This window comes from Barbus barbus, assembly GCF_936440315.1.
Source record: "Barbus barbus genome assembly, chromosome: 1".
Classification (NCBI taxonomy): Eukaryota; Metazoa; Chordata; class Actinopteri; order Cypriniformes; family Cyprinidae; genus Barbus; species Barbus barbus.
The window spans coordinates 19,399,366-19,422,215 of NC_136729.1; the positions used below are offsets into that span (position 1 = coordinate 19,399,366).

The 22,850-nt window shown below is 36.3% G+C and overlaps 1 protein-coding gene across 1 annotated transcript in view; it reads right to left on the reverse strand.

Moving 5' to 3' along the window:
* Nucleotides 1–22,204, reverse strand: part of LOC306876480 (growth arrest-specific protein 2-like) — a 24,302-nt gene extending 2,098 nt beyond the window's left edge. Inside the window, exons 1-7 of the mRNA XM_079427688.1 lie at nt 21,805–22,204; nt 15,447–15,609; nt 12,719–12,828; nt 11,735–11,876; nt 8,977–9,040; nt 8,477–8,885; nt 8,260–8,367 (exon numbers count right to left, since the gene is read on the reverse strand). Coding sequence (XP_079283814.1) covers nt 8,260–8,367; nt 8,477–8,885; nt 8,977–9,040; nt 11,735–11,876; nt 12,719–12,828; nt 15,447–15,591 — 978 coding nt within the window. The 5' untranslated portion in view covers nt 15,592–15,609; nt 21,805–22,204. The remainder of the gene's footprint in view (nt 1–8,259; nt 8,368–8,476; nt 8,886–8,976; nt 9,041–11,734; nt 11,877–12,718; nt 12,829–15,446; nt 15,610–21,804) is intronic.
* Nucleotides 22,205–22,850: the final 646 nt, after the last annotated feature.

The following is a 22,850-nucleotide window of genomic DNA, read 5'->3' on the forward strand; positions in this document are numbered from 1 at the left end:
CCGCCTTGTGCTGAACTTTTTTTTCTTCCTTTTCAAATCTCATATCTCATCTGAAAGGCATTTATTTACAATAAAATGTAATAATCAAAAAGTTGAAAATAAAAGTATCGGGTAGGGTAAGGGTAGGTGTAGGTGTAGGAGGGCTTTATTGTCCCAATAAGATGGCATCCATTTAATAATTTGAATTAAAACTATAATTTGCACTCAATACGATATTATTGTGTACTGTTTTATAATGTACTACAATACTGAGGTGCAGATAATTGCCACTATTTGCAATAAGTAATATAAATGGCAGAAAATATTGCTATTTTAACATAGTGTAAATATAATCCATCGCTATTTACACTTAGTGCAAATAGCCGCTGCCTTTTGTTTTCATTCTTCACACTTTGTCATACTAAATCTGAAGCATCTGATGCTCTTCACTGATACTGTTGTTTCCTTGGTAAATACAGTAACTGCGCTAACTTCTGAAAAAAATTATCAGGACAAAACTTCATAAAACAGTCATAGTATTTAAATTATTGGAAGTCGTGAAAATAATTAACACAAAACAAATACTGGAATGGTTTCCAATGCTTTGATTATCTTTTTAAAGGTGTATGAAAATTCAGTACAAAATATACAATATACAAAAATGTATAGCCTATATTTACTGATAAATATTCATCGTTCAAGTCTGAAAATGGGATAAAACAAAATGTACACATAAAAGACATCGGTAAGGTACCGCAGTAAATATAGTTTGCTTGATATTCAGATTTCTTTTGTCTATAAATACTCAGAAACCCCTTGGTAAGTCCGCTATAACGAATGTGAAAGATAGGCGTTCTTCATGTTTAACGTCTATTACCAATAAACACGCAGAATGCTGGAATACAAAGTCATTGTTTTAAGTCGAGCTAGATTTGTGAAAACTTTTACAATTGCATTTTATCGCATGGCAGTGTTTCTCTTTGCTCTGCCCCATTTTTCTTGTATAATAATATCATACGGTGCTGTTCCAGTGAATAACGGCCCATATGGCATTTTTATGTTTTATTGTAGCCAAAATATATTTGAAATATATGCCAAATATGTGTTGTAAACAGGGAAGCTCAATTAAATATATCTTTGAAATATAGGAAATATATTTAGTTTCAACCTTCATAAACCAAACCAATATTTCTAAATGTATTTCTGGGGCAAGAAAATGCATTTTCTTGGACTGAAATATATCGAGGTCAAATATACATTTTAAATGCTTTTAAAATATATATTTCTATATTTAGAAAATATATTTACATAAATGTATTTTAGCAAATATATTTTTGGCCAGTTTTTTTTTTTTTTTTTTTTTAAATGTAGGCTACTTTAAATGTACAAATATATTTTCAAAAATATACAAAAATTCCCAAAACATATTTGTACAAAGTATATGTACATAAATATATTTTGAAATATATTTTTGGCCATTTTTTGTCTATTTTGAAATATAATTAAAAATACATTTGAATTTTTTTTTTTTTTTTTTTTTTTGGCTGTATGGGGGTGTTCCAAGCCATTAGGTAAATCAGCTTACACGGGTCTAATAGACTATTGTGATTTATGTAATCTTTCACAATAAAGTTTTGGTTGTTGTACCTTTCCTTGAGTTCTTACTTCAATGTTGTGATTTGCAAAAGGTTTCACAGTATAGTTTTTGTGTGCATTTGTTCACTACTCACTGCTGTGTGTGTGCACTTGGATGGGTTAAACGCAGAGCACCAATTTCGAGTATGGGTCACCATACTTGACAATACGTCACGACTTTACTTTACTTTTTGTCAGTTTACCTTTTCCTGATCCCTTAACTTAACTATTCTGTTTTCTAAAAAAAAAAAAAAAAAAAAACATCACAGTGCAGTTATGGTCAGTTAATTCTTTCCCTGGGTCACTAACATCACAATTCTGATCTGTGAACACTTTCACAGTTTAGTATGGGTCAGCTGACCCATTATTACTTGTACATAATTACAAACTGTAAGTACAGGCTGTTCCATAACTTAGTTACATGGTAAGTACATTTTGTTTCATGTAAGTACAATGACTACTACTAAGTACTTAATTAGGTAATTACTCTGTATTATGGACAGCTTAAAATAAAGTGTCAGCCCACTTTAATTGTTTAAAAGACAATTTCTCCCTTTGCATTGAACTTTGAGAATTGTAACTTTGCAGATGTTGTTTATGCTAAACCCTACAGTGGTCGAGAGAGCTCAACACGCTGCAACTTCAGAAAACACATGCAAATAGAAAAAGCACCAGAAAATCAAGAAAACATCTTCATCAGTTTGAAAGCAGGTGCAGCAAATTCTCACAACACAACCAAATAAAGAATTTTATTTGCAGCACGTTTCTTTCTTTGGTTGTGTTCTGAGCATTTGCAGCGCGTGTGTTGTCAAATTGATGAAGTTGTTTTCTTAATTTGCAGGTATTTTTTTCTATTTGCAGCGCGTTGAGCTCTCTCGGCCATCAAACAGTAACATTACACACCAACTAAAGTTAAAAAAGTGAAATCATAATCACTGACCCCTTTAAGTACTTTAAGTACTGAGATTTTAAAATAAATATTTTAATAATTAAGTATCACATTTGCATGTTCACGGTTCTCTGGCATTGTTTAATGGTCATATGACGTGCAGGTAAACACTAAATATTTCTTCTTTTATTTTAATTTCTTCCAGTAAGTGAATTATTGTTATTTTAAAATGATTTCTTTTCATTTTACATTTTTATGATTTAATAAAATGTTTGCCTTTCATTAAACTCACAAACTCCCTGCAGTTCCTTTACAACCCCCAGTTTGGGAAACATTGTAATATGTGACCCTGGAACATAAAACAAGTAATAAGGGTAAATTTTCCAAAATTTAGATTTATACATCACCTGTAAGCTGAGTAAATAAGCTTTCCATTGATGTGTGGTTTGTTAGGATAGGGCAATATTTGTCCAAGATTCAACTATTTGAAAATCTGGACTCTGAGGGTGCAAAAAAATCTAAATATTGAGAAAATCGCCTTTAAAATTTCCCAAATTAAGTTCTTAATATTACTAATCAAAAATTTAGTTTTGATATATTTACAGTAGGAAATTTACAAAATATCTTCATGGAACATGATCTTTACTTAATGTCCTAATGATTTTTGGCATAAAAGAAAAATCTATAATTTTGACCCATACAATGTATTTTTGGCTATTGCTGCAAATATACCCCAGCGACTTCAGACTGGTTTGGTGTAACATATAATGTTCAATAAACTTCATGTTGTTAATTACAATGAAAGGAATATATTTTCTCATTCATTGTTACATCATTATGTAGATTATCCTGTTTAAATCAAAGTAATAAACGAGTTAGGTCAAAAGTAATCCAAAAGTAATGTGATTTAATTTAAGTAATCAAATTTTTAGATTACCTAAACTGTGAAATGGATTACGTTACTGACTACATTTTTTTTTGTGAACAATTATTTTTTATTTTATTTAAAGGCAAACATGAAAAAAATTAATAAAATAAATAATATACAGTGATACAAAAACTCCACTCAAAAAGAAGAAACAAAACGACTCAAAAAAACAAACAAAAAAACAATAAAAAACACACGCACCGAGTGCACCCCGTGGGCATACATAAACTGCAATTTGGAAAAGGCGATAAATGCACGCAGAAGCACCTCAAAGGGGACAGACAAAGTCCATGCAACAATTTCAAATTGGATCTGGGCTCTTCGAGGATGATGTGATTGTCTCCCAAATCCAATCAGAAAACAAAGTTCGTATGTCACCACTGATATCCTTAGACTGACTACAATTTTTATCGTGTAATTTGGGATCAGTAACGGATTACAATTTGTAAGTAATCTACCCAGCTCTGAGTATGGGTCCCTAGTGATGTTAGTAACCCAGGGAAGGGTCACCTGACCTAAACTAAACTGTGAAAGTTTTCACAGATCAGAATAGCGTTGTTAGTGACCCAGGGAAGGGTCAGCTGACCCGTACTAAACTGTGAAAGTTTTCACAGATCAGAATACTGATGTACAGAAAATGCCCCAGAAATACATTTAGAAATATACTTTGGTAGGCCTATATGGAGGTTGAATCTAAATATACTTTCTATATTTCAAAAATATATTTCATTGAGCTTCCCTGTTTAATTTAGCATATATTTCAAATATATTTTGGCTACAAAAAAATTAAGATAAAAATGCCATTCTGCGTGTTTATTGGCAATAGATGTTAAACATCTAGGGGTGGTGATGGCGCAGTGGATAAGACACATGCCTTTGGTGTGAGAGATCCGGGTTCTCTCCACTGTGAGACACCAATATGTCCCTGAGCAAGACACTTAACCCCCTAGTTGCTCAAGAGGCGTGCGACCTCTGACATATATATCGCAATTGTAAATCGCTTTGGATAAAAGCGTCAGCTAAATGAATAGTAAATGTAAACATGAAGAACGCCTATCTTTCACATTCCGTAGCGGACTTACCAAGGGTTTTACGGACAAGAGCTTTGCTGTGAAAAACATTCATATATCAAGCTGGTGAAGATGACACCGGTTTCAATTCTCTTAGTGTCCAACTTTTGGAGCAGTAGGGATTATAAAATGAAGAGTCGCTACTAAAAAAAAACCTGATTTCGGCCCGGTGGACAGCGTCACCTGAATTCACAAATCATGGAGAATGACATTCGGTATTATTTGCATGCCTAACAGCGCACTGAGTATTTATAGACAAAAGAAATCTGAATATCAAGCAAACTATATTTACTGTGGTTTCAAACCTAGCAATGTAAGCTTCATATAGGCCTAACGATTGTTAAGGTCTAAATCTGTTAGTCTCATTAAAAACCAACCCCTTAGAGAAAAGTTACACCCATATATAAAACACTTGGAGTTTGTTTCCCCTCCTCCCTCATAAAATATTCAAAGTCTGCATCTAATATGCAGCAGATACGATGAAAGGCAAATGATCCCAGCCAGCAGAGAGAGAGAGAGAGAGAGAGAGAGAGAGAGAGAGAGAGAGAGAGACTGCGCTGGTAAAATCTCATTAAGCCTAATGAAACAGCACCTCGCGACACCAGCTGAGCACCAGCGCAAGACAAATCCACAAATACTCGCGTTTCACACACACACACACACACACACACACACACACACACACCTACGGCGCGTGGCGTGAACCTCGCGCGCTGCCACGGCAACCACTCCAGAGCAAGAACAAGAAACACGAAATAAAAATGCATTGAAACTGAGAACGAGAGCACAAGAAGGGTCACGTCTCCAGAGAAATCTGTCTCTGTCCCCTGAGTCACCGACAGTCATATATTCTCTCCTCCCCTCCACCTTATCAGTCTTGACCCTCTCATTACAAAGCTGTTAAACTGCTGGTAATACAACCAGATTTATATGTCCTGCACCCCCCCCACCCCTCCAAACCATTTTAGCTTCATGCATCCTAATAGAGGGACATATACACTCGCGCACGTTTGCCAAGCAGGGTAATTCTAATTACCAGGCGGTTTGATCAGTCTCAGCTGTTTCCAAGCAGATTAAAATGTCAGGGTTGACAGAGAGTGAGAATTAACAAATACACGAGAGAGAGCCGCGCGGGAGGGGGAGTCTGTTTAAGAAAACCCCGCGTCAGTCAAACCTTTATCGAATCTGACATGTGCGTAAATAAAACAGTCGACGCTCCGCAGTGCAGAATGAAAGTATGCGTTACGCACTAATTCATTGATGGAGTAGGCATTATTGTTACATTGCCTGTTATTAAAACGCTATATGTTTGTCCTGAAAAACCTGTGGTCAAATTCCAGTCTCTTTCCGCATTATTGGCATCTCCCATTCAGCCTCTCATCTCGTTCTCATTATATATGATGTCGGCGAAATTGATTTTAGTCTTTTTCCTCTACTGAAAAATTAATGCGAGTCGAGAGCGGCGGTGCTGTTGTTAACACACTGACCGCTAGATGGCAGAATGTAGCTTTTATATCCTTAATTGAGTACACATCCGCTGGGTAGGATAGAATTGTTCAAACCAGCTGGTACGTGTACTAAAAACGTGAATATTGTATGCACACCTTTATTTTAGTGAAGTGCAACATGTGTGGTAAAAGAAACGCCTGCGATGGATTACCTGTAATCTATACACACACAGGAAAAGCTAAAAGCACATCAAACAGCTACAGAAATCTACAAAAACAAGACCACCAGGGCCTTGTGGGCCTGTTTTGCTTTCTGCTTCCCTCCTCGATCCACCTGGATGAGATCTATATCTTAGCCTTAATTTGCCTTTTGTGTAGCAACAATGAAGAGTGAATATGTGCTTAATTACTGAACAGTTAAAGATGCAAGATAAACTTATAGAGTGTTGAACGTGATTTCACCAGGTGCACAATGTTCCTGGATGAAAAGTAGCTATGCTTTGATCCTTGTTGATCCTGGAACAACATTAAAAGCAACCAATCAAAACTGAGGGATAAGTTTACTGGAAATGTCAGTTTTAGCCTTACAACCAGAGTTAGGTGCTTCACCTACACCTTTGTTATTCAACTATCATTTCCCTCTGATTTTAGGAATAAATTATGGGTAGGGTTAGGTCTATGGTTTGGACATTAATGTTGATCCAGGATCAACAAAAAATGTCTTACTTGGACATTGGACATCCAGGAACATGTCTTACTTGGAAAAATCACGGGGACCACTTAGAGTATAGTCAAAATACATGAATGTGTAAAAAGTGCTATAAAAGGATGTGCCGCTTGTATTCGTTTTTTTATTTACTTTAAATGTGGAGTCCCTAGAAAAGAGAGATTTGTCAGATAAAGGTAAACAGCTTTCCACAGTCAGTGTTAAAATGGAATTGTGCTTTCAATTCAGAGCTGAAGAGAGAAGTATTCATGATCCCATTAACATCCCTGTTAATGACAGACATGGCATGAATCATATTTCTTAATGATTCGCCAATTCTTCACCCCAACTGCTACACAGCTCAGCTATTGTGATGATCTAATGGATCTTCCTTCTCTTTCGTTTTATCTCAGGATATCACATCAAAAGTGAGAGAGAAAGAAACCCATGAGAAATTATATTAAAAGCTCCCCTTCTTTTTCTCTTTGAGTGCTACAGTAAGCCTCTTTCTCTAATTGGATCTCTGACAGAAAGCGGCTGCTTTTCTTCCTCAGCCACACTGTTGCCCTAAAGGATTTGTCTGATTGAAAAATCATAAAAGGGAGGGGTGGAGCCAATAAAAGCGAGGCTGTAAGTCTCTGAATACATTCGCACTGCTAATGACTTGATCAGTAACCAGCATATAGATGAATTCTGCTTGTATGGTAACTTTTGCTATCACGAAAGTACAAATCTAATCTAAAAAGGTGCCTTGTGACTCTTGCTTCAGATGAGCCCCGGTGCCAATCATTGGTTGCTAAATAGAATCATCAGATTTTTTAAGTTCTCCCCTCCAGTCGAGAGACTACACACAAGTATTGAATATTTGGTTAGTGTTTCTATGTAGAAAGCAATTAAAAGACAAAAGTCTAAATGAAAAAAGCAAGGTAGGTTATTATTAATGTTCACAAACAGCTCGATGGCTATTAATGTGACAGTAAACACAAGTAGGTTGTTACATAAAGTAAGTGTATTCCAATATGCTTAATTAGGCATGTAATGAGTTTGTACCAATGAGACAAAGTTGTAAATCTGTTAACAATTTAACTAATCCCTATGGTGTTTAGATGCATTTGTCTTTTTAAAGGTTCAACAAAATAACAAGCATGAGCTTTTAGGCACTTTGAGTTTTAATATATTCAATATTCTATGTGTATTTTCAATTTTATTATTCTATTGTTTTTTGTGTTCTGTTCCGGTACATGTGAAAAGACTTTTCAGCCTTGATCCTAGACATTTGTTAGTCTGAGCCGCCTTTTTCCTTATTCAAAGGTGTGAACCTTTTCTTCATGTTGCCAGGCAACACCAGCTCCCATGAGGCTTTGCCTTGACAAAGTACTGTGTTCTCTCAGGTTCAAAACTAACATTTGTTCTTCTAAAGAAACATTGAAAGCACGGCAGAGCATATTGACACGTTGATGCTTATAACATACAATGAAACATTATTTTACATATTGCTTCAAATCTTTCAATGGAAACCGTACAAATGTGGGCAATAATAAATATTAAATAACATTTTCCTTCAGCTAAAGAAGGCAGTCTGTGGTGGAAAGAGTATTACATACCCTGACATAGAGGACTTTGTCTCCAACACGATAATGGCCTTTTGGCTGCTTCTCAATGCAGAATTTGACTGGACATTTGCATGGTGGATCCTCTGATATCTGCCTCACCTGAAACAAAGCAACAAAGAAAACACACTTTTGATTATGAGCGTGAGGTCATGCACCAGTATGCCAAGGATTGGAAAACCGCATACAGTGTATAGCTTAAAATACTCACAATCTCATCTAGCAGGTTACCGCTGCTCTTTTTCACACTATTCTTCACAGGGCCGTTTGATGGTGATTGTGGTGTTGATTTGATGGGTGTCCTGATGGGTGATGGTGTAGTTGGTGAAGTTTGCTGAGGTTCTGACTGGGTGTTTGAGTCAGAGAAGATGGACGTGGACTCTGGGGGAGGGGTAGGGGCCAGAGGAGGAGAGGGAGAGGGGTCCGGAGGAGGGGATGCAGGAGAGATGGATGAGGGGGTTGAGACTGGAGGGGGCTCTGGATCAGGAGGGGAAAAAACAGGTGGGGTGGAGGGAGACGGCAGAGGTGAGGCGAAGAACATGGATGGTGACAAAGACTCATCTTCCTGTTTCTCAATCTCTCTCTCGAGCTTGACCAGCGCAGGTGGCTCAATGCCATACCTGAGGGGGAACGTTTATTCAGTTCTGACTGAGAGATGGTTATAGAATGATGACGTGACATAAACAACTTTAAAGTATCAAAGGAACTCACCTCGAAGCAATTCTCGCAAGTTGCATAAGACACAAGCACACATCCCTGGGATGCTTCTGAAGAACTGGTGAAACATACATTGTCATTCACACAACAAAATCCTATGGCCTATGATGTCAGCTCAAACATATACTGTACCCAGGGTGTAACAATGGACAAAAGAAAAGGGCTTTGATGGACACATGCAATGATTCCCAAAGCAAACAGACATTTGATATGTCTATTCAGCTAAATAAAATTAAACATTCTCAAATAACAGCATTATAACCCTGTAAAGTGAATGAAGATGACTGTTAGGGTAACCTGGGGTTTGTATCCATAACTGAGGAAAATCTTTTTTCTTAGTATTTTTGAACAACAAAAAAGAAAATACCCAACATTTTATTTTAAAATATCTTAACATATCTGACATTGACACAAGTTATTTTTTACTATATTTTTAAAAATATTTTTATAATAATTATTATAAAAATCGCTAAATGTTTTTCTTATTTTAAGCATAAACTATTATTATTAGTTTATGTTTAAAATAAGAAAAACATTTAGCGATTTTTCTTTTTTTATTATTTTAAATTATTCTATTATTCTTATTTTATAATAAATTTATTAATTATTATTTATTTTTCTTACCCTGTTAGCAAAGAATTTTCTTCTCACTAAATTTGGTTTAAATAACACACATATAGATCAGGTATGATTTACTTGTTTCACTTGTTGAACAGAATCTGTTGCAGGAATGACTCAAAGTCTGTTCACATCTCTGTGGTTAGATCAGTGTGCACAATAATGTGTCTTTGACCTTCATTATGTATGTTTTGATTATACTGTGTTGTAAATAAAATACAAATGATTTAAAAAAAAAATAATTTCAATCTCCTCACACCCTCAGTCACAGTCTCACTGATGGGCCATTATGGACCTTTAGAGGAGGGCTCTTTGTCTCTCAGGTGAAAATCATTTAAAATTCCAGGCCATTGCCACTCCATCGCATATAGGCTTTCAATCACAAAACATGTCTTTAAAAATTTAAATCAATATACTGTTTTCTGTGAATGAGTAAGCAGAATGATTTTCACATAATTGTGAAGTAAATATTCCAGCCTTCAAGACTGATTACTCAAAAGTCTTATTCAGGACTATTTATTGTGGGTTTTATGGTCTTATTTCAGTAAAAAAAAATCCCAAAACTTACTAACCACGCATAATATTTTTTCAAACATGTACATCCATCTTGGTCACATATTATTGTAGCACAGTTTGTGCTGAATACAAAAAAAAAACATGTTGGTCAATAGTATGTTATAAGTAGCTGAAATAAGCACAAATATCAGGGCATGTCAAAACATCTCAAGGGCCCCAAAATCACCTCAGACTCCAGGGGTTTAATTTTCTTGTATCTTTTTTCATTTTCTTGAATCTTGTTTCAAGGATATTTACATATTTTTACTGGAATACAAAGCACAAATACTGAGTAAAAAGGCTATGACTTGTCTTAAAGTTAATAGCCATACTAAACGCTGTAGACAATTTTCATCCTAAACTAACAACAGCCTCATAAAGTCGTTAAAAGATGTTTGCATGAACTTCCCAACCCATGAGCCTTTGCAATGCAGACGCAAAACTTTGTAGTCAAACTTTGTACAGATAATAGTGATACTGTCTCTTTGTTGTGCAGTGGAAAAGGGGAAAAACTCAAAGACACTAATCTGAGTGATAAAAAGGTTGTTGACAGAACAATCTGTCTCCCTTACATTCTGACAAGGTTTGAATGTGTGAATCCTTATGAAAACAAAGAAACAATGGATAAATCCAATATAGCCCCATTCTGAAAGCTATGATTAATGTTGGCAAGATAAACAGTCCTAATAAGAAGGTATCACTGGAGACTGGTTAGAAGTTTAAAATAAACATAGAATGTTCATTTATGTCCAGCAGTTCATGAAATCCATTTCAATAGGCACGTGCATATATAAAAGTCAACTACGGGACTCTTTGAAAAGCACAGACACAAAGTTAAATCAACTCTGATTCTGTCATTGTAAATGTCCCTTAGGTTCTAAGACTATAGTATTTCAGCACCTTGTTAATGTAATATGATCTACAAACCTGTAAACCTACCAAAACTATAGGAGACTGAAAAGTTGTTTTTATAACAGTTATTGACTCAACACTCATTCTTGAACGCTACATTATTTTATCAATCCTCTCGAAACCTTTCAATGCACTCCTTTTCTTTTTATCTATTATTGTATTGTATTATCTATCTTTGACCCTATTTTTCCATTCCCCATTTTCCTCCTGACCTACTGTCCTTTTATTTCTATTTCCCTCTCTTTCTCTCCATTATTCATCACACGGTGATGGACAGTGGGGGCCAAGGGTGTGACGCAGTGAACAGTGGAGTGACACAGATATTGATACTGCTTGTCTATTCAGCAGTTCTTTAGGGCAACAGCCCCACAGGACAACAGCCTGCAAAGACTGAAAGTAAGGCTTATTGTAACTGGACATCTCACTTAATGATCTCATAAGTGTAAAAAATGAACAAGGCAAACAATGATATTTCTGTGCTTAAAATCCATGGTCAGATTTCTCAGGATTGTTGGGGGAATCACCTCACAGACTTATGAGCACATGCCACTTGTATTGAAACTAAAGAATCGAGTCGGCTTAATCACAAAGACAGTATATATTTAAAATATATATGCAACAAAAAAATGTAAACATCTCATGATAAGATGCTGATTTGAATACTCACCAAGATCTTCAGATTCAAACAGGTGTGATTGCTCCACTCCAATTTTACGGCACCAGTACAGAAAGTTAGCTGTATTGTCTCGAGCAAAGAACGATCCAGAGGCTGCATCAGGCCGCCAGCGAATCACACGCCGAATAAAGGGCTATGGGACACAAAAGAAACCAACTGAAATATATCCCTGATTAGCTGTGCAGGTGTGCTGTATAAATAGCACAACAGATCATTTATTTCTCAAAAACATATTGTTAAAAAATAAGCCCTGCATCATGTGTTTGAAATTTGCTTCCTCCTGCCAGTGTTAGTTATTCTCTCTTAGTCTTCAGCTGAGAAAAAAAGATACTGATGCACCTCCACAACACCAGCACGCAGACACACAGGTGAAGGTCACAGTCAGTAGCTGAAAGATCGCCATGAAAGTAGTGATATATGTTGTGTCTCATTTCGAAGGTTGAGCAATCTGGATGTCACATTTGTCTGCCGTATAAGTCACCAAGGCCATCTCATTTCAGAAAAGTAACCATTACATTCCAAAATACGAAAGAAATTCCAGCAACTCACGACTCATGAGGAATAACACTGAATTTTATTATTGCTACTTTTCTGAAATGAGACATCCTCGATGATGTATGCGACTGACAAATGAGACCTCTGGAGGGCACAGCATCTATTTATTTGAGATACAGCAAGTCCTGGCAACGATCAGACATGAAAACAGCTGACTTTGAAACAGTATTAGCACTAATTCACAATAATTAGCAATAGTCTCACTATCTCAAATCACAAAAAAAATCTTTATTTGAGGGAGAAAGAGCAGAGTCTGATTGCTCTGGATAGCATCATATCATTACTAACACAGATGCAGGAATTATATATTCCAATAAAATCATTAAGATGTGGTTTATAAAATTAAAATCTATTGTAAGGCTCAACTGAAGTACAAGCTTAAGATCAAACCATAAATGTAATGTTTAATGCTATGAGCACCTTTCCATTGCTGGCCAGAATCATCTTCTCCTGTAGCGCCTCTGCAAGCTGGCACAGGACGACACCAGTGTCTAGTCTGTCCATTAAGTTATCCACTGTTATATCCAAACCTGTGCAGAAAGCGTTAAGAGAAACAAATGAGCATTAAAGGGGTCATAAATGGAGAAATCAAAATTACCTTCCCATCTTTTCATACATAAGAGGTCATTGTGCAATAAAAACTTTCTGTGTCAGAACTCAAGACTATCTTGTTAGTCTAAAAACATCTTATATTGAAGCCAAACTGCTAAAACAACAGGTTGTGGAATGTGCCACTCTATGATGTAATAATGTGGCTAAACATCTTTGCCTCTGCAGAAGAAGATCAACACCTGCTTCTACATCACTGAATGTTTTGCCCCGCCCACCGATTCACGCACATAGTAGGTAAATGATGAAAGCGCCAAACGCAGGTCAACACAGAAACCAAACAACAAATTTGATTTGATGAACTTTGTTTTTAATGAAGTGCCAGACCGTGCCAATAAGAACTTGGCACTTTGTTCATTTTACCACAGATTTGTTTACAAACAAGGCACAATTTGACGCAAGATTTTCAGAAAGATCGAAACTAACAGAAGATGCTGTGCCGACTATAGTGGATCTGACAGTAATGTCGCAACACAAGTGTGAGTAACTGTTTTCAGTATGTGATCACTATTGCTTTGTGTTTTAGCACAGATCATTTGATATGTGTATTTAGATGTTTTTAATATAAATCACAGCAGCATTCATCTGTGATGAACATAGGCTGTCAAACATAAACAACTACGGTATTAGCCAATCATAGCAGTGGGCATTTACTTCCGAGTTTACAATCCACCACACCTATTCAAACGAAGCATTCCGATAAGGGGGATCAAAACAGGACAGAAAATAGCCTATTACTTCTAAATTATGTTTTTTTGATTTAAACATTTTGATAACATTATATGTGGACCTCAGAGAACAGTACAAAATAATAAAAAAGGCAGTTCATGACCCCTTTAAGAGAGACATAAAGAATGATCAACAATCTTACAGTACTAGAGTAATGTTATAAAGGCACTGAATTAATTATAGTGAATGAACTGGTGGCTATTAAATACATATTGACACTTAGGCTTACATACATTTCTCTACAATTTTCATGGTTGTTGTTTTACCTTGCATACAAATACTCTTCTCCATTATTTATTTATCGCTCTTTCACTACCTAAGGCAACTTGAAGATGCCCAAAAAAATCCTCAAAGTACACTCGCTCTGAGATTCTCATGGCTGTGCAGACACATTCCTGAGGCCTGGGGGTTAAGTACATACAGATTCAAACACAGCAGTGGTACCGGAGCTTATCATCATGGTGAAGGGGGAGTAGGGGGCCTGGGGAGGTGGAACATAGGAGGCGACGGCGGAGGGAAACCACAACAAAAAACAGAAATCCTGATGTGCAGAATGACTGGGGATGGTCATTAGCATAGAGCGGGAGAGAAGTGTGTAAGGAAACAAAGAGATCTCCTGCTGTCTGCCAACCACAAAGTCATAACGCTACCCTGAGATCAGCAGGAACAGGAAGAGTTGAGGAAGAGATGCATGTGTTAGTGAGAGAAATCCCTCATCAGCTTCTTTGGTGAAACCAACAACAACTTTGATGTTGTATCACGTCTCATCTCATTTCTCAAGTCTCTACTGTTTATTTAGGAACCACCAGCCTGTTGGCAAAGGGTTTTGTGGTGTTTTGACCTTTTTACATGTTGTGTGTTGCTGTCATCATGCCTCTTCAGCCCCCAGTAGTATTAAGAGGTTCTGACAACAAATAACATAGGTCAAGACACGTAGGGACACGTATAAGACACTCATATCCTTGTCTGTTTGAGAAAGGCAATTCCTGCTTTGGGGTCTCATCGGGGCATGTGCCATTGATCCAAGATGCAGAGGAATTTAGGGTATTCTATTTAAAATGATTGTCTGTAAACACCATGATATTCCTGATCTGATAGGCAGACCGAATTATCCTTACCTGTTGGCTTGTGCAGGATTGAATCAGGATTTAATCAGCAATGGGAATGCAGAAAATGGTAACCTTGAGATATATAGGCATATCCTTGTTCACAAGAAGATTTAACAGAAAACTATCTTAAATGACGATATGGCAGTAAAGCTGAAATGCAAAACACATACAGAAAATAGCATTTGGGAAGCACAAGGCACTATCTTTTCCTAGAACCTTGACTGATAATAAAATAAATGGGCTGATGATTTCCAATTCACATTTCCTTGACACACTTGAGCTGTAGTTAGAAGTTTCCATGTGTTAACCTGCCAAATGCAATTTATGGATGCTGTAAAAGACCCAATGTTGCCCTAAAGATTACATTTTTACTACAATCAACCACTTCTGGTTAACTACAATCCTACATGAAGGATTGTCCATATCCAGGTACTTCTCCATCCTTGTTGCTGGTGGTGGATCTTTTGAAAAATGTTTTTTCCCCATATACTGTAAATCAATGGTGACCAATGTGGTTTGGTTATAAACATTTTTCAAAATATCTTCTTTTGTGAAGAAATAAAGTCATACAGTCTTGAAATGACTTGAGGGTGAGAAAATTATGACAGAAGTATCACTTTTGGGTGAACTTTACTTTTAAGGTCATTAGTTTACAAATCATTAATGCTTAGGCAAATATGAACATGCTTTTATTTTCTTACCTAAGATTCTGTTAAGCCAGATGGCCAGATCTTCTTTCATGGGCAGTAGACTGGACTCGTGCCTACATGCCAGCCACTCATTGTAATGGTGCAGACAGGAGAGGTCAGGTCCTGGTTCCCACCTGGGACTGAAGGGACCATTCATACTGACAGTAGTGCACTGCTAGATAGAGAAGGAAAGAGGGCAACAATATTATTAGTTAAAGTGAATGTTGTTTCTAAAATGATAACATGTCTAGAAAACGTCCAAAACAAACGGTCAGATATCGTTCTTGTTTTTTGGCTTTTTAACGTCACTTTTAATCAATTTAATGCATCCTTGATTAAAGTATTAATTTAACAACAAAAATCTTACCAACCCTAAACTTTTGAGCAGTTGTGTATGTTTTAAAATAAACCAGACTAGCAACTGCAATCAGATGAAATCTGTCACCTCTTTGAAGACATAATCTAGCATACATTCCCTCTGCAGCAATGGGCAGGCTGAATGGACTATTAAATGTGCTGCACATATGAATTATAGCAGCACATCTGTTCTCTCATTGCTTCTGTATATAGGCCAGTGTGTGATTTTACCTCAACCACTGCTAGATTTACACTGTACCTAATGATGCACATCTACCACATTCCAACTGTTCTTTAAAACTGACCAAAGCAATGAAAGAAAAAATATTAACTTTGCTGACAGGCAAACAGACCAAGGATGAGATAAATGAGGATGGGAATTAATGCTACTACTATTTTAAAGTCAGCTTTTTCCATGTCTAACTGATGCCAGGTATTGTCATATGGATATGAAAATCTTGTGAAGAATACAATTACAATGAGGGAAAACTGTAAATAAAAGATTTCAAAAATTCTGGAGGTATTGTGCAGTAAAAACCATTAAGATCTGTCATGCTAGACTGGAAGGGAAAAAAGGGCAAACACAAACAGACAAGCACCAGCTCAGGGTAGGATTTAATGTACAAGTCTTACTTCAATCCCTAGTAACTGAAGAATGCTTTGTCCTGTAATTTCCCCCTACTCAAGCAACTATTCATCAGAGGGGCCTTTCACATGTAGAAACATGCCCCTGTTTCTCATAACTGCCAAGATTTTGTAAGGCAGAGGAAGGACTGTAGACACCTGCAGGGCAGATGTGTGCAATTGAAACAGTCGCAGAGAGAAATAGTGGTAAATGTAAGTCCAACCCCATTTATTTGATTAAAACTGGATGACCAGAAGCTCTTGAGTGAGCAGAGGGGCCTGATGTTGGAGAGCTTGCCAGGAGAAGGTTTGAGAGGAAGAAGAGAATAAGGCACATGGACTCTGGAACAATTAGGTGTTGTCCTCCACAACACAGAGTGAGGACTGATGAGATGTTATGTATGTTAAGAGTGGTTCCATGTGAGCAGGGAGAAATCGCAAAGGAAGCTTTCATAAAAGGTCTAGATCAAGATCAAAGATCAAAGCAGAAAAAGGAACCTTTGTATCAAAAGTTTTTATTGATACAATATAAGTATTATATGATTGTAAAGCGCTTTGGGTGTATAGCAATACATAATAAAAGCGCTATGTAAAATGTCTCATTCGTAAGATTGAAATAATACATGCGACATGAGTAAAAAGAGGATACAAAACAGCTGGAACTGCAACTGAGAGATGAAGTACACAAATCAAATATCCTGATGATATATCATTCCAGTAAAAGAACTCCTTTTACATTTCTACTTGAGTGAAAGTACCAAAAATATTTTTTGGCTATTTGAAATAATCCACTCACCTGTTCAAAATACATGATTAAATATAGAGAATGTCATACCGATAGAATAGATCCTAAATAGGTTAAGGCTCAGTCTGATGTTAAAATTAATTATAATGGAGATAATTTTGATTCAGACAAGATCAAATCAGTGATCTGTGGAGACTAACTGTTCTCCAACGGGATGAATCATTGAGTTGTTGACCGATGCAATCAGATCAGGTGAATTCACTGATTAATCACTATATGCATCCAAAACTCAGTAGGAATTTAAGATATCAAAAAAGTAAGTTGTATAACTTTTCTCAGGTGTTCGGTTATCTCAGATCATTTAAGGGTTGGATCCAGACTGAAGCTTCTGTAATTCCTAGTTACCACGGGATGTTAATCAGAAACAGAGAAACAAATAGAGACATAATTAACATAGCTGCTATTCCATCTAAGCAAAAAATTATTTGTTCAACCCAAGCTAAAGAATAATAATAATGTACATTTGATCAGATATAACTGCAGTACAAGATTATAAAATAATTTTTCATTTATGAATTGAACATCACTTTTGGGTCTTTAAGATGGTACTTTAAATACAACAGTGAAATAGTGAAGTAGAAAGTAACATATTATGCTTTAGTAAATTAAGTGTCCCAAAAGGAAAATAATATATAAATGCTAAATGACTAAAAGTAAAGAGTGTAAAGACCATCGACTCTACCATGCGACTCCACCGGCCTGGGACACCGGCAAAAATAAGTATCGCTTTTTATTTTTATTTTTTTTATTTATATGTTTACTATTGAAATGTTGTTGTATGCATTTGTAAATTGTATTTAATTTCTGTATTTTCTTAAATGGGTGTGTATAGAGTATTTACAAAGTGTTAACTTTTAGTTTTAGTTACATTTTCTTATTTGTAAGTCGCTTTGGATAAAAGCGTCTGCTAAATGACTAAAAGTAAGTAAGTAAAGTAAATATAACACTAAAGAAGAGCAGATACTTGAACAACATATTTAAGTACTGTATACAGTAAAACTAATGTACATCACTGTCTACAATTGTATAAATCTAGAGTACCATCATGGCTTTACACCACAATTCCATAATTATATTTCAGTAACACGCCTGAACAACAGGTATGACAAATAAACTAAAGCAAGATATATCATCTCATCATCACAGAGATCTGCCAATCAGTGTTACTGTCGAGCACAACAAGGTCGACAAGGATTATGTACAAATGTGCAGAAGTAATAGACAGAATTGGCAAAATGGATGATTAAAGAACAGCAAAACATGAACATGCCTTGAACTCCAGGCCCTCGTGTGTGTCAGTGATGAAGGCTGAGGCTCTTTGACCGATGGAGCATGGGAAGCCCACACAACAGGATTACAGCACACAGGTGCCACATTCACACCTACACTGCAACCTGACCATACTCAGACAGGAGGAGAGGAAGAGGTCTTCATCCAAACCCACTGACAAAAAGATGCTTTATGTTCACACACACACACACACACACACCAAGATGCACGTAACACTAAAACACACACATACTTACGCTCCAGTTCACCGCTGACAGATAGGTGTGAACATTCATTGATACACACTGACACAAGGCAACACATGACATACAGAGGATCAACTGCACCCATCCAATGATACTTTTCGTGCAAGCTCCTCATCAAACAGTCAAATTTTACAGGCTGTAATTGTGTCATGCACTCATGTTCTGGTTAATTACTTAGTTAAGGCTAAAAGCTCATGTCTTGGTATACAGACTAAAACAGATACAAACTGCAATTTTTTACTGCCATACCAATCTAAGTGTCAAGTTCAGGGTACGTCCAGCACAATAAATCACATCTCTGCTGGCCTGGTAGTCTGACTTCTTATACCTCTGTTAAATTACAGCCATGAGTTATAGTGGAGAAAAGTCTTGATATTTATCAAACCTAATACTGGGTTGACAGGCAAAATGTAGAGTATTTGTTCTATCAAGGAATTTGGGTGTAAAGAAAAGGTCTCTGCTTCAAAGCATATAAAAGAACACCCAAGGCAGCTAATTTACTTTTGGAGTAAATCCATGTATAAAAACAACACAGAGGCTGTGTTTATTTTAATGGCGTGTGAACTTCAGCAGCAAAATATCATTGAGAATGTTAGCGCACTCAACATATTTTTCTACAACAAAGGTCTACATTTCAATGAAACTTGAGAAACCACCGTAAGCAAAAGTGTGACACTGCTTATAGTGAGTGGATCAAAACCACAAACAGTGTGAGTGAAACTTGCATTTCATTGGAGCCATTGGGAATGTGGGGTAAAATGAGTTGGTGTGAAAGATGAGCACCCTCTGTATCTAGCAAACTGTGTACAATTTTTATTAGATGATCAAAGGAAGTTACTTTGCTTTCTGTAAATATGAGGGACACATGTTAATAGTTTTTGTGCATTTTTGTCTCAAGAAAATCTACCAAAATATGCAAAAATGTTAGGTTAATATTAAACATTTCCCCTGACTATTTACAGGCATTTTTAAGAAAATATATTTCAAATTGCAGACAAAAATGATTTATTATGAGGATAATTTATTAAATGAAATTGATTACTTATTTTTTAATTATTATTTTAATTTTTTATAATGATAATTTATAATGTGTTACGTCCAAGGACGTATTTTGTTTTGTTTTTCTCCCTGTTTCTCTCTCTCTCTCTCTCTCTCTCTCTCTCTCTCTCTCTCCCCCCCCCCCCCCCCCCCCCCTTCCCATAAGCAGGAGGTAATGGCTGCCACCTGATTCCAGTGATTGGTGATCTGATGTGATTGCAGGAGGAGGGGAAACTGTGAGGATTTAAGATGCACCATCGCACTGCGGAGGGTGTGTGTGGAGGCTGTGTTGTGAGGCTTCTATTCTCAACTCAACAAACTTTATTAGTTGTTTTGTTAAATATTTTGTTGATTGGTTTCTTTGTAGTGTTATTGTGTTAACACTCTTGTGGCGATTGAGGCCTACGATAAGAAGTTTGGTTTGGAAGTTATTATCTGTTTGTATTTTCTTTTGTTATTGTTTGTTATTTATGAAGTTTATTGTTAATTTATGGGGAATATGTTAGTAGAGAGGTGGGTGCCATTTTCTTTGTATCTTGATTTTCTCCTGTTTATGCTAGTTAGAGAGTTAGTGTATTTTTGTTTCCTTTTCTTTGTTTTAGCTTAGTTAGTTTCTCCCTAATAGCTAGAGGTTTCATGTTGGCCTTGCCCCCTCTTGAAGCTTCAACATCCTCCCATAACTTTAAGATAAAATAACTGGTTTCTTGATATTGAGTTGATTGTTGCATTTGTTAAAGGGTTAGGAATTGGGTTAGGAATTGAACCTTGCTGCCTCCACACATCACCTTTTTATTCTGTTACTTGTTCCCCTAACCCTAGACTATAACTGGGAACGTAACATAATGATTTGTCTTACCCCATATGACTCCACTTACTCCTTGGTATAGGTCAACATTGCCAAACTGAAGCGACAAGTTTGGCCATTGCACAAGTTTGCTTAGAGGGACAGTTCACCAAAAAATGTAAATTATATGTGTATTTTAATGTGTGATCATCACACCCATCTTCATGTCTTTCGAAACCCGTATAACTTTCTTTCCTCCGTGGAACACATCAGCAATTATTTATAACAGATTGCCCAAGCTGATCTTTTTAATGTAATGAAGGTAAAGGGGAACATTTAGACTTTCATGGAATGACAGCCTACATTTTATTCTATTCCTCACAGAAAGCAAATGACTTCAAATCACTAATAATATACCACAGAATATAATATAATAATATATACATACTTAGAATATAATGCATTATGGTTGACTTTTATGGTCACCTTTTATTAAATGGCAGAGAGCAGTACAAACATTCTTCAAAGCTTCTGCTTTGTGTTTCACAGAATATAGAGTCAAACATGTTTAGAATGTCACGAGGGTGACTAAATTATTAAATATGTTTCATTTTTGGGTGAACTAACTGCAAAAACTGTCTCGTGTTCCAGTCCTGATTAGCCTACTGTGCACTACCGTGACAGTGAAACTTTCATTAGGTGCCACAAGTAAAAATCTTAAACAATAACCTTCTCACACTCATAGAAAGTGCAGAGTTAAGAATATACAGTTAAAGTCGTGTCCTGATGGAAATACTTTGATGGGATGCTATTATTGCTGTGTAATTTTACATCATACATCAAGTAGGACCTGTCACGAAACATTCACGATTAAGACATTTTCAGCAACAGCTCCTTATACATTACATATCTGTAGGCTATCTATGTGACCTTGCCAAACGAGTTTTGTTTTATGAAAAGCCATCTGTAAGATATTCAAACCAACTTCAAATATATCTGGCCTCAGATCGGGAACAGCAAACCATTACATTTCATTGACCGCTAGTGATATCAAAAAATTTTAGAGTCAGACTTTAAAATGGTCACTAAGTAGTATACTGATCAATTTGTTGGCCTTTGCAAATAAATAACTAAATAACTTCAGTCTATCATATTCAATTCCAGTTTTATCTAGTTTCTGTGCTATACATCTCAACACATAAAAACATGAGAGCATACAGTGCCTACCTCTCCTCTCCGTGTGTCCTCAGCAGATCCGCCAACACTGTCACTGTCAAAACTTTCACTCTCTCCTCCAAACGAGCTCGGTGTCAAGTTGCATTTACACACTACCAGCGCAAATTTCACCGAGTATCAGTGGCGTCTTGTTTTACAATCATTCATAATTTTGTAGCCAGCTATTCCAGTGCTTGCAAACGTTTGAATACAAATTTAATAAAGATTATTTTTGGGAGCAGTCTCTCCAATGTCTTTAGGGAGAATATGTGGTTCTTCAGCTAATATCGTTCTTCATTATTAGCAAAAACGATAGAAGTAGTAGCCTATTTGAAAATCATGTATATTTCGTGATTTACAGAATTCCGCGATGCATTATCAGGAAAAAAAATTCAGTGGGATGAATTTGAATGCTATGATGTGTCTGTCAGATGAGAAGATAACCTTTCTCTGTTGTTGTTTGTTTACCCACGATTTGCATATCCGTGTTAAAGCCTATATGTAAAATCAAGCTTAGCCTATTATTTTTAACAGCATGGATCAAGTCTTTGATCTTATTTGTTGGTTGGTTTTATCTTTTATCCATATAACGTTTCGTTCAGAGAAACGCTGCAAATCATCGCCTGCTTGTATCCAAAAAAACCATGAACACTCATTTACTTCAACCAGCAGATGGTGTTAATATCATTAATCTATAATCGGCATTGTCTTTACTGTAAAACGTTAATTAGGCTGTATGTGTTGTTGCATCACTTGAAGGTCTGTTGATTTCATTGTTGAGTAACACTTTTTCGCAGGTCTAAGCTTTTTTTTTTTTTTTTTTTTTTTATAGGCCTATGTTTTATATGAAATATCTGTTGTGGAAATGCTGATATTGCAAAATCTGTTTTATAGGACCATAAATTACGAATTCAGTGTCCGCGTTGAAATTTTGAAAGGAAACCATTCATTTATCATCCATTAGATAAGGACTCCATGCCTTGCTTTTAGGCCTGAAAGGGCGTGGCAAACATGTCTGGTTTTCCAGCCCTCTCGGTTATTTAATGGCGTGTAATGAA